General features: G+C 46.8%; 1 protein-coding gene across 2 annotated transcripts in view; it reads right to left on the reverse strand.

Moving 5' to 3' along the window:
- The window catches only part of DRP2 (dystrophin related protein 2), a 112,923-nt gene that overhangs the window by 74,546 nt on the left and 21,730 nt on the right, over positions 1-16,647 (reverse strand). The window contains exons 1-2 of one of the 2 annotated variants that reach the window (XM_040322745.1): positions 16,314-16,458; positions 3,989-4,082 (exon numbers count right to left, since the gene is read on the reverse strand). In XM_040322745.1, the coding sequence (XP_040178679.1) occupies positions 3,989-4,035 (47 nt within the window). In that variant the 5' untranslated portion in view covers positions 4,036-4,082; positions 16,314-16,458. Of the gene's footprint in view, positions 1-3,988; positions 4,083-16,313; positions 16,459-16,647 lie in introns of those variants that run through there. The other variant, XM_040322744.1, reaches the window with a different exon arrangement.

Raw genomic sequence — 16,647 nt, forward strand, 5'->3', positions numbered from 1 at the left:
AGATCATTAACATTTATGAGACGTTAGATTGGAATTCTTGGCATAGAGAGAGCGAGCAGCCGGAATGTTCGGCATCCTTGGGGGATATCATTTGAAGATTTGTCTGATATTGAAGATTTAGAATTCAGAAAGGGGTATTGATTCAACTAAGACACAGAGGCCCAGATTCTCAAAGGGCTTACGCCGTCGTAAGTCCTAATCTGGCCCGTCGTATCTATGCGACTGATTCTTAGAATCAGTTATGCATAGATATCCATTAGATCCGACAGGCGTAAGGCTCTGCTAGGTGTCGCCTCCGTCGTTTTCCCCGTCGAGTATGCAAATTAGCAAAATACGCGAATTCCCGAACGTACGCGCGGTCGACGCAGTGAAGTTACGACGTTTACGTTAGATTTGCGCTGCGTAAAGTTGCCCCTGCAATATGAGGGGCAACCAATGTTAAGTATGGCCATCGTTCCCGCGTAAAAATTTACGTTGTTTGCGTAAGTCGTCCGTGAATGGGGCTGGACGCCATTTACGTTCACGTCGAAACCAATGACGTCCTTGCGACGTCATTATGAGCAATGCACCCTGGGATATTTTCCGGGCGGCGCATGCGCAGTACGTTCGGCGCGGGAACGCGCCTAATTTAAATGCTCCACGCCCCCTACCCGGCTCATTTGAATTAGGCGGGCTTGCGCCGGGGGATTTACGCTACGCCGCCACAACATTACAGGCAAGTTCTTTGTGAATAAAGCACTTGCCTGTAAAACTTGCGGCCCGCACAGTTTTACGCCCAGATACGAGAATCTGGGCCAGAATTCACAGGAGGTCAAGATCGGATTTGTTCCTTATTCAGTCATCAGCTCATGATTTATATTTATATCTAAAAAAAAAAAAAAAAACGTATAAAACGTGTAAAAATTTGAGTAAGGATAGCCTGGAAGAGCCCAATTTATATTAATGTCTTTCAGGTTAATACTCAGTATCTCACAAAAGTAAGTACACCCCTCACACTTCTGTAAATCTTTTCTTGTATCTTTTCATGTGACAACACTGAAGAAATTACACTTTGGCCCAGATTCTCAAAGACTTTTACGTCGGCGTATCTCCAGATACGCCGTCGTAAGTCCAAATGGCCAAGATACGAGCGGCGTAAGTCTCCTACGCCGTCGTATCTTGGGGTGCATATTTACGCTGGCCGCTAGGTGGTGCTTCCGTTGATTTCCGCGTCGAATATGTAAATGAGCAAGATACGCCGATTCACAAACGTACGTACGCCCGTCGCAATTAGTTTTACGCCGTTTACGTAAGACATACGCCGGCGTAAAGATAAAGCTGGTCTCTAGGTGGCGCAGCCCATGCAAGGTATGGACATCGGAACAAGCGTATCCTTTTACGTCGTTTACATAAGTCGTACATGAATGGGGCTGTGCGTAGGTTACGTTCACGTTACAGGCATTGAGCCGGCGTATCTTTGGGCGTAAATACGACGCGATACTGAGCATGCGTGCGCATGCGCCGTTCGTTCGGCCATGCATCTACATGGGGTCACGCTTAATTTGAATACAACACGCCCACGACCTGCCTACTTTGAATTACGTGCGCTTACGCCGGCCGATTTACACTACGCCGCCGTAACTTAGTACGCAAGTGCTTTGTGAATACAGCACTTGCCTCTCTAAGTAGCAGCGGCGGCGTAGCGTAAATACGATACGCTACGCCCGCACAACGTAAAGTCGCCCTACATGAATCTAGGCCTTTGTATCTACAATGTTGTGTAGTGAGTGTACAGATTGTATAACAGTGTACATTTGCCATCCCCTCAAAATAACTCAACACACAGCCATTGATGTCTAAACCACTGGCAACAAAAGTGAGGACACCCCTAAGTGAAAATTTCCAAATTGGGCCCAATGGGCCATTTTCCCTCCCCGGTGTCATGTGACTCGTTAGTGTTACAAGGTCTCAGGTGTGAATGGGGAGCAGGTGTGTTAAATTTGGTGTTATCGCTCTCACTCTCTCATACTGGTCACTGGAAGTACAACATGGCACCTCATGGCAAAGAACTCTTTGAGGATCTGATATAAAGAATTGTGTCTCTACATAAAGATGGCCGAGGATATAAGAAGATTGCCAAGACCCCGAAACTGATCTGCAGCACGGTGGCCAAGACCATCCAGCGGTATAACAGGACGGGTTCCCCTCAGAACAGGCTTTGCCATGGTCCACCAAAGAAGTTGAGGTCACATGCTCAGCGTCATATCCAGAGGTTGTCTTTGGGAAATAGACGTATGAGTGCTGCCAGCATTGCTGCAGATGTTGAAGGGGTGGGGGAGGGGTCAGCCTGTCAGTGCTCAGACCATACGCCGCACACTGCATCAAATTGGTCTGCATGGCTGTTGCCCAGAAGGAAGCCTCTTCTAAAGATGATGCACAAGAAAGAGCCGCAAACAGTTTGCTGAAGACAAGCAGACTAAGGACATGGATTACTGGAACCTGTCCTGTGGTCTGATGAGACCAAGATAACGGTATTTGGTGTCAGATGGTGTCAGGCGTGTGTGGGGGGGACCAGGTGAGGAGGACAAAGACAAGTGTGTGTTGTCTACAGTCAGGCATGGTGGGGGAGGGTCATGGTCTGGTGCTGCATGTACTGTGACATACTGAAGCAGAGCATGATCCCCCTCCCTTCAGAGACTGGGCCGCAGGGTAGTATTCCAACATGATAACGACCCCAAACACACCTCCAAGACCACCACTGCCTTGCTAAAGAAGCTGAGGGTAAAGGTGATGGACTGGTCAAGCATGTCTCCAGACCTAAACCCTATTGATCATCTGTGGGACATCCTCAAACAGAAGGTGGAGGAGCGCAAGGTCTCCAACATCCACCAGCTCCGTGATGTCATCATGGGGGAGGGGGAAGAGGACTCCGGTGACAACCTGTGAAGCTCTGGAAACCTCCATGCCCAAGAGGGGTTAAGGCAGTGCTGGAAAATAAATGGCGGCCACACAAAATATTGACACTTTGGGCCCAATTTGGACATTTTCACTTAGGGGTGTACTCACTTTTGTTGCCAGCGGTTTAGACATTAATGGCTGTGTGTTGAGTTATTTTGAGGGGACAGAAAATTTACACCGTTATACAAGCTGTACACTCACTACACAACATTGTAGATACATAGGGGCAGATCCACAAAAGGATTACGCCGGCGTATCTATTGATTTTTAATTTCCCGCGTTGTATCTTTGTTTTGTATCCACAAAACAAGATACGACGGCATCTCGGATCTTGGGTGCAATTTTTCGGCGGCCGCTAGGTGGCGTTTCCGTCGAAATCCGCGTCGAGTATGCAAATTAGCTATTTACGGCGATCCACGAACGTACGTCCGGCCGGCGCATTTTTTTATGTCGTTTTCGTTCGGCTTTTTCCGGCGTACTCAATGTTAAGTATGGCCGTCGTTCCCGCGTACATTTTTGACATTTTTACATCGTTTGCGTAAGTCGTTCGCGAATAGGGATTTGCGTAGAATGACGTCACCGTCGTAAGCATTGACTTGTTCCGGTTTAATTTCGAGCATGCGCACTGGGATACCCCCACGGACAGCGCATGCGCGTTAAAAAAAACCGTTGTTTACGTCGGGTCACGACGTATTTACATAAAACACGCCCCCATCACATCCATTTGAATTCCACGCCCTTACGCCGTCAAAGATACACTACGCCGCCGTAACTTACGGCGCAAATTCTTTGAGGATTCGAAAAAAAAAAATAAGTTACGGCGACGTAGTGTATCTTAGATTTTTTTTGTTATTATCTTATAATAATAATAATAATAATAATAAATATATATATATAAAAATAATAACAACAACAACAAAAATAATAATATTAATAATGAAAAATATAAAATAATATTATTATTTGTAAATAAAGAGACGATGTAAAATACGAATGTGATTGGATGAAGCCTACAATAAAAGTTACATATTTATGAGGATTTCTATTTTACCTGAGACTGTGAGACTTCTTCTTTATCTCATTCCAGCACAAATTCATGTTGGAGGAAATCTCCAGGCTGCAAGCGTCTCCTCCGACTTCACAAACTGCAACAGAGAGAGAAAAAAAATGTTACATATAAAACCCTGGAGGCAAATGGGGACGGTATAGAAAGGATATGAAGAAGTCAGGCCCCGTACACACGACCGAGGAACTTGACGTGCCAAACACATCGAGTTCCTCGTCGAGTTCAGTGTGGAAGCCGCTGAGGAACTCGGCGGGCCGACTTTTCCCATTGACTAACGAGAAAATAGAGAACATGTTCTCTTTTCGGCCCGACGAGTTCCTCGCTGAAAAGTGTACACACGACCGAGTTTCTCGGCAGAATCCGGCTCCTCTTCTGGCTGAATTCTGCCGAGAAACTCGGTCGTGTGTACGGGGCCTGAAGGGTTTAGTTACAAAGCGACATTATAGAAACTATAGAAATAGACTTGTAGAGAAAGGGGGTTCTACAAAGTATTGACTCCGGGGGGCGCCATACAAATGCCCCTCCCCCCACACTTTTCACATATTTATTTGTATCGTTTATCATTTTCCTTCCACTTCACAATTATGTGACACTTTGTGTCTCTCACATAAAATCCCAATAAAATACATTTACGTTTTTGGTTGTAACATGACAAAGTGTGGGGAATTTCAAGGGGTATGAATACTTTATATATATATATATATATATATATATATATATATATATACACACACACACACATTGCTCAAAAGGGGAGGGTGTATACAGAGGGGGAGGGGTGTATACAGAGGGGGGAGGGGTGTACACAGAGGGGGAGGGGTGTATACAGAGGGGGGAGGGGTGTATACAGAGGGGGGAGGGGTGTATACAGAGGGGGAGGGGTGTATATACAGGGGGAGGGGTGTACACAGAGGGGGATGGGTGTACACAGAGGGGGGAGGGTGTATACAGAAGGGGGAGGGGTGTATACAGAGGGGGGAGGGGTGTATACAGAGGGGGAGGGGTGTATACAGAGGGGGGCGGGTGTACACAGAGGGGGACGGGTGTACACAGAGGGGGGAGGGTGTATACAGAAGGGGGAGGGGTGTATACAGAGGGGGGAGGGGTGTATACAGAGGGGGAGGGGTGTATACAGAGGGGGAGGGGTGTATACAGAGGGAGGAGGGGTGTATACAGAGGGAGGAGGGATGTATACAGAGGGGGATGGGGTGTATACAGAGGGAGGAGGGATGTATATAGAGGGGGAGGGGTGTATACAGAGGTGGGAGGGGTGTATACAGAGGGGGAGGGGTGTACACAGAGGGGGAGGGGTGTATACAGAGGGGGACGGGTGTACACAGAGGAAGATGGGTGTACACAGAGGGGGAGGGGTGTATACAGAGGGGGAGGGGTGTATACAGAGGGGGAGAGGTGTATACAGAGGGGGAGGGGTGTATACAGAGGGGGAGGGGTGTATACAGAGGGGGTTGTTAATCAGTTTCAGCTGCTTTGCTGTTAATTGAAATTAACAACAGGTGCACTAGATGGGCAACAATGAGACAACCTCCAAAACAGGAAGGGTTTTTTCAGGTTGAGGTGTCTGACATTTATTTTCCTTACTCATCTTTTCTGACTGTTTTTCACTAGTTTTGCATTTGGCTAGGGTCAGTGTCACTACTGGTAGCACGAGGCGATATTCAGGCCCTATAGAGGTGGCACAGGCAGTCCAACTCCTCCAGGATGGCACATCAATACGTGTCATTGCCGGAAAGGTTTGCCGTGTCTCCCGGCACAGTCTCAGGAGCATGGAGGAGATTTCAGGAGACAGGCAGTTACTCTAGGAGAGCTGGACCGAGCCGTAGAAGGTCCTTAACCCATCAGCAGGACCGGTATCTGCTCCTTTGTGCAAGGAGGAACAGGATGAGCACTGCCAGAGCCCTACAAAATGACCTCCAGCAGGCCACTGGTGTGAATGTCTCTGACCAAACAATCAGAAACAGACTTCATGGGGGTGGCCTGAGGGCCCGACGTCCTCTAGTGTGCCCTGTGCTCACTGCCGGACACTGTGGAGCTCGATTGGCATTTTCCATTGAACACCAGAATTGCCAGGTCTGCCACTGGTGCCCCATGCTTTTCACAGATGAGGTCAGGTTCACCCGAAGCATATGTGACAGACGTGAAAGGGCCTGGAGAAGCCGCGGAGAACGTTATGCTGCCTTTAACATCGTTCAGCATGAGCGGTTTGGTGGTGGGTCAGTGATGGTCTGGGGAGGCATATCCATGGAGGGACGCACAGACCTCTACAGGCTACACATGGGAACCCTGACTGCTATTAGGTATCGGGATGAAATCCCTGGACCCATTGTCAGACCCTACACTGGTGCAGTGGGTCCTCCATGGTGCCTCATGTGGCGAGAGCATGCAGACAGTTGCCGGAGGATGAAGAAATTGATACCATTGAATGCCCCCCCCCCACGCTCACCTGACCTAAATCCAATAGAACACCCCTGGTCCATCTGGTGCCGCCAGGTTGCACCTCAGTCTGTTCAGGAGCTCAGTGATGCTCTGGTCCAGATCTGGGAGGAAATACCCCAGGACACCATCCGTCCAGGGATGGACTGACCACTCGGGCACTGCCCGTGGGCCCCATGCCACTAGGGGGCCCCATCAGGGTTGCCGGCCTCAGCCGAAAATCTGCAAGTGTCAGCACACCTCTCTCCTGCGGGCCCCTGGGTACATTCGGGCCCCTTACTAGTGTAATGCCTGTGATGGCGGCCCTGCCGACCAAATATCATTTTGAGGTAATTTGAGTAATTTGTAAGGAATTTGGCAACTATAACAAGAAAAGCAGTAAAATAGATCCCTGTCAGCTAGTAACAATAGAGCCCCCCTAAGAACAATAGACCACCCACCACAAAATTCCCCCCCCCCCCCAACAACAATAGACTCCCAGCAGCAACAACAAATCTCCCAGCGGCCAGCATCAATTGACTCTCTGACAGCCAACAACTGACCCCTCCCTCAACAGTAAATCTCTCCCAGCAACAACTGACCCCCCCCAGCAATATAAGACCCACCCCCCACCAACAAAAATGGTCCCCCCTCCAAAAACAATAGAATTCCTCAGCAACAATAGACCCCCCCTCCCCTACTACAAAAATAGATCCCCTCCAGCAGTGAGCATCTGTAGACCCTTCAGCACCCCTTGTCATAACATACAGTGAGTGATGGAGGTGCCGGAACGGCGTTCCCCCACGTTCCCGCTGAAAAAAAGCCCTGATAATAATTATAAAAAGAATAACCACTGGGCAGCACTGTGGCTAAGTGGTTAGCACTTCTGCCTGGCAGCACTGTTGTAGTCTTTTTGATTCCCAACCACCGCACCCCCTGCCTGGAGTTTGCATGTTCTCCCTGCGCGGGCTTCCTCTGGGTACTCCGGTTTCCTCCCACACTCCAAAGGCATGCTGGGAGGCTAATTGGCTCGGAGAGGCGGCTCTTTAATTAGGCTGTCGCCTAAAGCCTCGCACTCACATGGGCCTCGCGTGCTGCCTAATTTGTCTCTACTCAATCACTGTGTGGTAGATCCGTGCATCTTTCTGCAGCCATCTTTATTTGCTTGATTTTTTTTATCCACTATGGGCATGAGTGGGGCCCCTGTATCTAAGTTTTGCTTTAGGGCCTCACAAAGCCTAGAGCCGCCTCTGTTGGCTCCTGTCTAAATTGGCCCCTAGTATGTGTATGTATGCGTGTTGGGGACCTTAGAGTGTAAGACCTTGAGGGCAGAGACTGATGTGAATGTATAGTATTTGTGGAAAGCGCTGTGTAAATTGACAGCGCTATATAAAGACCCTGCAGTAAATCCTAGATACTAATAACAAAAAAATCCAAAATAATAATAATAATAATAAATAATAATAATAATAATAATAATAAATGATAATAATGATGATTACTGATCCAGTTGCACTGACTGTTTGAATCTTATAGAACTATGGGCCAGATTCACAAATGAGTTACTCCGTCGTATCTCTGTTTCTATCTATGCGGCGGATACATAGAATCAGTTACGCATAGATATCCCTAAGATCCGACAAAGTTTTTTTTTGGTGCCTTAACTTTACACAGCTATCGTATTGCTGTATAAAGTATGGCCGTCGTTCCCGCGTCCGAAATTTAAAAAATAACGTTGTTTGCGCAAGCCGTCCGGGAATACGGAATTACGCTACGCGCGTCACCGTTCGAAAAAATGACGTCACTTCGCGCAAAGCACAGCGGAAGTTCGGAAACGGAGCATGCGCGGTAGGTCCGGCGCGGGAGCGCGCCTAATTTAAATGGCACACGCCCATTTGAATTGGCCCGCCTAGCGCCGGAGGCTGCCGGCGTAGGTTTTCATCGCAAGTGCTTGGTGAATCAGGCACTTGCGATGAAAAATTGCGGCGGTGTAACGTATCTACGATACGTTACGCCGCCGCTCTTCTATGTGAATCTGGCCCTATATAATTTAGGTGAAAAAGTCTATAAAAAAAAAAAAAAACACACACACACACCAGTAAAAATCTTTCCTGGTGCCTCCATGGCAGCATACTAGTGATAGAGCTCCGCCTCGACTCCTCCCTCAGGACTAGTGAATAGAATAAATTAAAGGCATAGCCCCTCCCCCAACATTCTCCTTTTTTTCCTCCATACCTTCTTGTACTGGTGAAGAGTAGAAGTATGTCCATGCCTCTGCAGTCGGCAGCGTCCGCCGGGTTTAGCCTTTCCCGCGCGCAGTCCCTGTTCTTGGGCCGCTATTAGCGCTAATAAGCTGGGAGACCCCTCTGTGGATCTGTTGGGGTCGCATCGCAGAGTTTCCTCATAGGAACGCAAACTGCCAGGAGCACCTATGAATGACATGGAAGCTGCGGAAGGATCGGCTCCACTATCCCAGGCCAGACATTTCTTTCCCTTTTTGTTTTACTTCTGCTGTGCTGTATATATGTTTTCCTTTTAGATTGTAATGCTGTGCAAAAAAACCTTGACTTTCAGCAGGTGCCCTGTCGCTCTGACAGTCTGGGGGGTCTGGCCTGTGTCAGGGGCGGAGCCACAGGTGTCACTGGATTCAGCTGATCCCTCGTTATGGCAGGGGGGGGCCGTGCTGGTCGGCGCCCACACTATTGGTGCATTGGCACCTACATTCACTGAGGATCCCGGCGCCCTGATACAGTACTTCCTGTATCACGGGCGCCGGCGCTTCTGCGCATGCGCGGCGCGTGCGCGGCGCATGCGCGGTGACGTCTCGGGACGCGGCGGCCATTTTGGATTCTGGAAACAGGGCTTTTTTGCCCTTATTTCCAGTCTTTTGGCTGGGGGCGGATCCTGGGGGAAGGTTCCCTCAGGAAAGCTTTAAATAAAGACCTAGAACAGGGCTTGGCTGTTGCTGCAGTGACAGATGCTAAGCCCTGCTAGGTTTCAGCCCCAAAAAATTGTTGGTAAGAGGGGAGGAGATGGGGGGAAAGTGCCAGCATAGCAGCACCTGTCTGAAGGTTGCAGACAGGTGCCTTTCTTGTCCGTTGTTCAAATTTCTCACTTATTATTATTTTTTTTTTTTTTCGGCCTCTCTATATTTTTTGCAGCCGATCCTTCCGCCCAAGCTCTACAATGAGTCATTCGCCGCGTAATAAAGATCCTCACACCATTAGGTATGGACCAACGATACGTGAGTATTAAAAAAAAAAAAAAAAAAAAAGTGCCCTCACTGTTTTCTGACGTGAGTTCCTTACACCGTAGCCCTGCCCACTCCAAGAGGACCAGAAAGTCATCAAGATCTCGTGATAATGACAGCCCAGTCCGCAGATCGGATTCCTCGCGACACCGGTCCCACTCATCAAGGCGAAGATCCCGATCTCCACGCCATAGATCACAGAGGTCAAGATCCAGGGGTCATGACCACTCTCCATCTTCTAGAAGCCAAAGAAGGAAGAAGTGTTGGACATGCGGGGCTACGCCACTACCCGACAAGGTAGTTTGTAAGGACTGCTTTACGGACTATGCGTCCAACCGCGAGCAGGAAAATCGGCATGCAGTAGAACTGCTGGACAAAGCTATGAGGGACTCCTTCTCCAAGCTCTTGGCTTCTGTCCCTGTTCAGCCGACCTCGCAGGTACCACAGACTCAGAATGTGGAATCCAGTCTCCCGGGGCCCTCAACAGTCGGGCAACCTGTACTACCGACTGATCGGTCAGGCAGAGACTCCTCACCCGGAGATGACTCGGAGTACTCAGCAGAGGAGTCAGAACCCTCAGGGTTCAGCTTTTCCCTGGTAAACCCGTTTATCCAGGCAGTTAAGTCAGCAATCTCCTGGAAAGAGGCGGATGATCCCCCTCAAGAGGCGACAAGCTATTTTCCCTTTCTCAAGAGGAAGCAGATTCTTTTCCCATTAATGGGGGAGATTAGCCAGGTCATTCTCAACGAATGGGCAAAGCCTGATAAAAAGTTCTCTTTGACCCGGCTCAACAAGTTGTATCCCTTACCAGAGTCTGGAACACAGGCACTAAACTCCATGCCTGTGGTGGATGCATCAGTAGTACGCCTTGCCAAAAACGTGACCTTACCAATGGAGGATTCCACCTCCTTCAAGGATCCCCTAGACAGGCGTATTGACCTAGAACTAAAGAGGAGCTACTTGGCGGCAGGAGCGGCCTGTAAACCGGCCATCGCCCTCACGTCAGTCTCTAATGCCATTAGGTCATGGACAGATAACATTGAGACTGCTCTGCGTCAGAACGTCCCAACAGAAGACATAATAAAAGCTTTAGAGGAACTCAGGCTATCAGCAGATTTTGTCGGAGTCGCTGCCATTGATACCATTAGATGCTCGGCGAGATCTATGTTACACTCTGTGATGGCAAAAAGGGCCTTATGGCTGAAACCTTGGTCAGCTGACCTTTCATCCAAACAGAGCTGGTGCAAGATTCCCTTTGATGGGAAGGCGCTTTTTGGAGATAAGATGGATAACGCAATCTCTAGGCTGTCAGGAGGGAAGTCTGGTATGCTCCCACAAGACAGGAGAACACGAAGATTCAGAGGCGGTCCCTCTAGGTTCCGCCGCTCAGATTCAAGAGACTTCAGAAATTCGGGTCAATTCAGAGACAACAGAAGACCTTGGAGAGGCACTCAGCAATCCTTCTTGAACAGGAAGATGAAAACCCCTCCGGCTCCTCAGGAGCAAAAGCAGTCCTTTTGACGCCGAGCCATCCCTGACACTCCCGGTGGGAGCCAGGCTAAAACATTTCACCTCAGCCTGGGCCACCCATTGCCAGGACCCCTGGGTTCTGTCCACTATCCAATGGGGGCACTCTTGGAAGTTTTTTCAAACTCCACCTCGGAGCTCGTTCAAGAGATCGGAAATTCCATCTTCTCCCCTGAAAGCTCAAGCTCTAAAAGACTTTTTAGTGTCACTCCAGCGTCAGGAAGCAGCCATTCCTGTGCCCTTGGCAGAGCAATTCACGGGTTTTTACTCCACCTTATTCCTCGTCCCCAAGAGGACGGGTGGATGGAGACCTGTGATAGACTTGAAAAGGCTCAACCGGTATATTCACACCGAGAGCTTCAAGATGGAATCCTTGCAGACAATAATCCAAGCAGTCCAGCCGTTGGATTGGATGATCTCTGTCGACCTCCAGGACGCATACCTGCATGTTCCAATCCAGCCGAAAGTGCAGAAATACCTGAGATTTGCAGTGGGTCATACTCACCTTCAATTCCAAGCTCTACCCTTTGGGCTGTGCACCTCTCCCAGGGTATTCTCCAAGATCCTATTGTCTGCCCTAGCCCCCCTGAGGGAGAAGGGCTTAAGGGTGTATCATTATCTAGACGACATCCTACTCCTTGCAAGCAGCCCAGAGCAACTGATGTGCCATCGAACCATTCTGCTCCAAACTCTAAGGGAGTTAGGGTGGTTAGTCAACCTAGACAAGAGCCAACTCACACCAACTCAACAGATGGTCTACTTGGGCGCAGCATTCAACACCCTGAGGGGTACAGTGTCGTTGCCACCGCCAAAGAGGGAGATTATCATTCAGAAAATGATCAAAACCATCCAGAGTCCGGTTTTAACGGCCTCACAATGCCTGAGCCTCATTGGCACTATGTCTGCCTGCATCCCCATGGTCCCATGGACCCATTGGCACCTGAGATTCTTTCAGACTGGTTTCTTGGCGCAGTGGAGGAAACGTCGACTGTCCCAGACGATCCTGATCACAGGACTGATGTGAAGGAGTCTTCAATGGTGGACAGAACCAGAGAACCTCTCCAGACCCCGTCACTTGGGGTCCCTTCATTGGACCACAATTACGTCCGATGCGAGCGGACAGGGCTGGGGAGCCTATTGCGGGGAATCCAAGGTACAGGGGAAATGGTCATTCTCCACCCAAGGCGTAGTGTCCAACATCCTAGAATTGAGGGCAGCCTTTATGGCACTAACTTCCCTGACATCCCAAGTCAAGGGTCAGAGGATTCTGCTTCGCCTGGACAACAGGGCAGCGGTTGCGTATCTGCAGAAACAGGGGGGCACACGCAGCAGGTCGCTCCTCAAGGAAGTAGAGCCGATCATGCTTTGGGCAGAGAAGAACCTCCTGGACCTTTGAGCAGTATACCTCCCAGGCAAGCTGAATACAGAAGCAGACGCATTGTCCAGGAGATTCTGCGACAACAACGAGTGGGCGCTCCACCCACGGGTGTTCCGTCAGATTGCCAACTCTTGGGATCCCCCACAGGTGGACCTGTTCGCCTCTTTGGAGAACGCCAAACTGGACAGGTTTGTCTCCCGGTTTCCACATCCGCAAGCCGAAGCAGTGGATGCCCCGACATGCCCATGGAGGTTCTCCACGGCATATGCCTTCCCTCCGCGGTCACTGATACTCAAATTTCTCCTGAGGTTACTCAGGGAATCAGTGCAGGTACTGACGATACTCCCGTACTGGCCGAAGAGACCTTGGTTTCCACTTGCCATGCGTCTCAGTGTGAGTCCACCAGTCAAGATCCCAGCATTCCCTCAACTTCTGCTGCAGGGCAAACTGCTTCACCCAAACCCTCAGAGGTTGGACCTTCGAGTCTGGAAGTTGAGAGGCGAAGGTTTGAGTCCCTAGGCTGCTCGTCAGGGGTCATCTCAACCCTCTTAAAAGCCAGGAAACCTACAACGAATACTATATATTCAAAGATCTGGGATAAGTTCTTGTCCTACGCAGCCGATAACGGCTTTGATCCTATCGTCCCCTCTACAAACCATGTATTAGGTTTCCTTCAGACAGGACTTGACCTAGGCCTTAGTCTAAGCTCCCTCAAGGTTCAGGTAGCAGCAATCTCAGCCGCAACCAGTAAAAGGTGGGCAGAAGATCCTTTACTAGTCATCTTCTTTAAGGGCGTCCTGAAGATCCGTCCGCCTGCTAGACGATCCTTCCCTAAATGGGATCTGTCTCTGGTCCTCGAGGCTCTGTCAATCCAACCTTTTGCTCCAGTAGAACAAATAACCCTATGGAACCTAACGCTGAAAACAACCTTTTTTTGCTAGCCATCACCTCCTGTAGGAGGATCTCAGAACTCCACTCCTTAGGAATTGGGGAAGACCACATCTCTTTCTTCCCTGACAGGGTGGAACTTCGCCCACTCAGAGGGTTCATGCCGAAGGTCGCCTCTACAAGCCACCTGTTGGAACCTTGGGCTCTACCAATATTTTCAGATACTGATACAGAAACCTGCCACAAACTAGATGTGTCCAGAACACTCAAGGCCTATCTAGAGGCCACCGGCTCCTTCAGAACCTCGGAGAGACTGTTCATCGTACCTTTTGGTAAACACAGGGGCAAGGAAGCCTCCATCAGGACTCTGGCATCATGGGTTGTGAAGCTGATACAGAGGTCCTACAGGGCGAAGAATATGGAGCCTCCATCTCGAGTGAATGCTCATTCCACTAGAGCAGTCGCTACTTCCTGGGCAACAAGGGCTAACGTATCGCTGGAGACGGTGTGCAGGGCAGCCACCTGGTCGTCTCGTAACACGTTTCTCAGGCACTACCACATTGACCCAGGAGCTCTCACAACGGTGGAGTTCGGAAGAAGGGCAGTTCAGGCTGCTATGTCCTCTTCTAATTAAAAACTCTTATTGTTAAAGCATTATCCCACCCGCGTCAAGCTAGTTATTTATCACTAGTATGCTGCCATGGAGGCACCAGGAAAACGGAAAATTGTATCATACTTACCAGTAATTTTCCTTTCCTGGTGCCTATCCATGGCAGCATACGCTCCCACCCTCGGTATTCTATAGTACGGAGAATGTTGGGGGAGGGGCTATGCCTTTAATTTATTCTATTCACTAGTCCTGAGGGAGGAGTCGAGGCGGAGCTCTATCACTAGTATGCTGCCATGGATAGGCACCAGGAAAGGAAAATTACTGGTAAGTATGATACAATTTTCCGTTTTAAAGCCAATACATAAAAAAAATAATAATAAAAAAAAAAACACAAACAAAACCAATGAAAAATCTCCAAGCCAATACATAAAAAAAAAAAAAAAAACACACGCACTCACACACATACACACACCAGTAAAAATCTTTAAAGCCAATACATAAAAAACAAAACCAATGAAAAATCTCCAAGCTAATACATTAAAAAACACACACACACACACACACACACACACGCACACACACGCACACACACACACACACACACACACACACACCAGTAAAAATCTTTAAAGCCAATACATAAAAAACAAAAAAAAAACTAAACCAATGAAAAATCTCCAAGCCAATACATTGTATTGATTTTGCTAAGATAAAAAGAATCATGAAAAATCTTGAAAGCCAATACATGTCCCTGCCAGTGTCATTTCTACAGTGACGGTGCATTTTTTTTTTAGTACTGATCACTGTATTTGTATCACTGGTCCCCAAAAAGTGTCACTCCAAACTTTTAATGCTGATGTGGCTAAGAAAAAAAAAGAATCATGAAAAATCTTAAAAGCCAATAGATAAAAAAAAAAAAAAAAAAAACACAAAACACACACACACACACACACACACAAACACACAAACACACACACACACACACACACACAATACATTTTTAATAGGCCAATGGAATTGAATTTGCTGAATAAAATAAATAAATACAAAAAAACAAAAAAAAGGAAAAATCTCCAAGCCGATACATTGGATTGATTTTGCTAAGAAAAAAAAAAATCATGAAAAATCTTGAAAGCCAATATATATTAAAAAAAATAATACAAAAAAACAACACACACACACACACACACACACACACACACACAACACACACAAAAAAACGTTAAAGGCCAATGGAAATGAATTTGCTGAAGAAAATAAATAAATAATAAATCTCCAAGCTGATACATTGAATTGATTTTGCTAAGAAAAAAAAAAAAAGAATCATAAAAAAAATCTTGAAAGCCAATAAATAAAAAAAGAGAAGAAGAACTTTTAAAGTCCAATGGAATTGAATTTGCTGAATAAAAGTAATAATTAAAAAAAAATGAAAAAAAAAAAATAAAAAAACACAGGAAAACATTTCCAAACTGATACATTGGATTGATTTTGCTAAGAAAAAAAAAGAATCATCAAAAATATTGAAAGTCAAAAAATTTCCCTGACAGTGTCATTTATACAGTGACAGTGCATTTTTCTTTTATTACTGATCACTGTATTTGTATCACTGGTCCACAAAAAGTGTCACTCCAAACTTTTAATGCCAATAGAATCGAATTTGCTGAATAAAAAAAAAAAACAGGAAAAAAAAAAATCGATACATTGGATCGATGTTGCTAAGAAAAAAAGAATCATGAAAAATCTTGAAAGCCAATACATAAAATAAAAAAATTAAAAGTCAAAATTTTAACATTTAAACAAACACACAAGAAAAAACTTTTAAAAGGCCAATGGAATTGAATTTGCTGAATAAAAAAAATAATAAAAAATAAATGAAAAAAAAAAAAAACACAGTAAAAAATCTCCAAACTGATACATTGGATTGATTTTGTAAAGAAAAAAAAAAGGAATCATAAAAAAAATCTTGAAAGCCAATAAAAAAAAAAAAAAAAAAAAAAAAGAGAAGAGCTTTTAAGTCCAATGGAATTAAATTTTCTTAAAAAATTATAATAAATTATATATATATATATACATATATATATATATATATATATATATATATATATATATATATATATATATATCACTTGCAATAAATAAATATTTAGGAGCAAAAAGTCTTAAGAAGAGCTGAATGTTCCTTTTTGTAGAAGATCTCTACAGATGATGCTAAAGACAAACAACTCACCTATAGGTTGGTACAGAATGTCTGGGAAGAGAAGATACGACACGGGAAGACAACAGGTGGAGCATGCGGGCAGTCACTAGGTAAAAGCCAACGAAGTGCGGCAGATTCATGTCGATAATTTGGTGTCACAAAAAGACAATTGGTAAGTGGTGAAAAGTGACAGACAAAGCATCCCCGGGGAGTAGAGCCACCCTTTGTCCCGTCCTCCTCCCTCAGGAATGCTACCGGGTGGAGGGCAACCCTTGTGCCCTTTTCTGATGAAGCCAAGCTTTGTCCGGGACACATTCCACTCAACTCCCCTCCAAATAGTAGACATTTATAAGGGAAGGGCAAG

The sequence above is a fragment of the Rana temporaria genome, chromosome 9, assembly GCF_905171775.1.
Source record: "Rana temporaria chromosome 9, aRanTem1.1, whole genome shotgun sequence".
Classification (NCBI taxonomy): domain Eukaryota; kingdom Metazoa; phylum Chordata; class Amphibia; order Anura; family Ranidae; genus Rana; species Rana temporaria.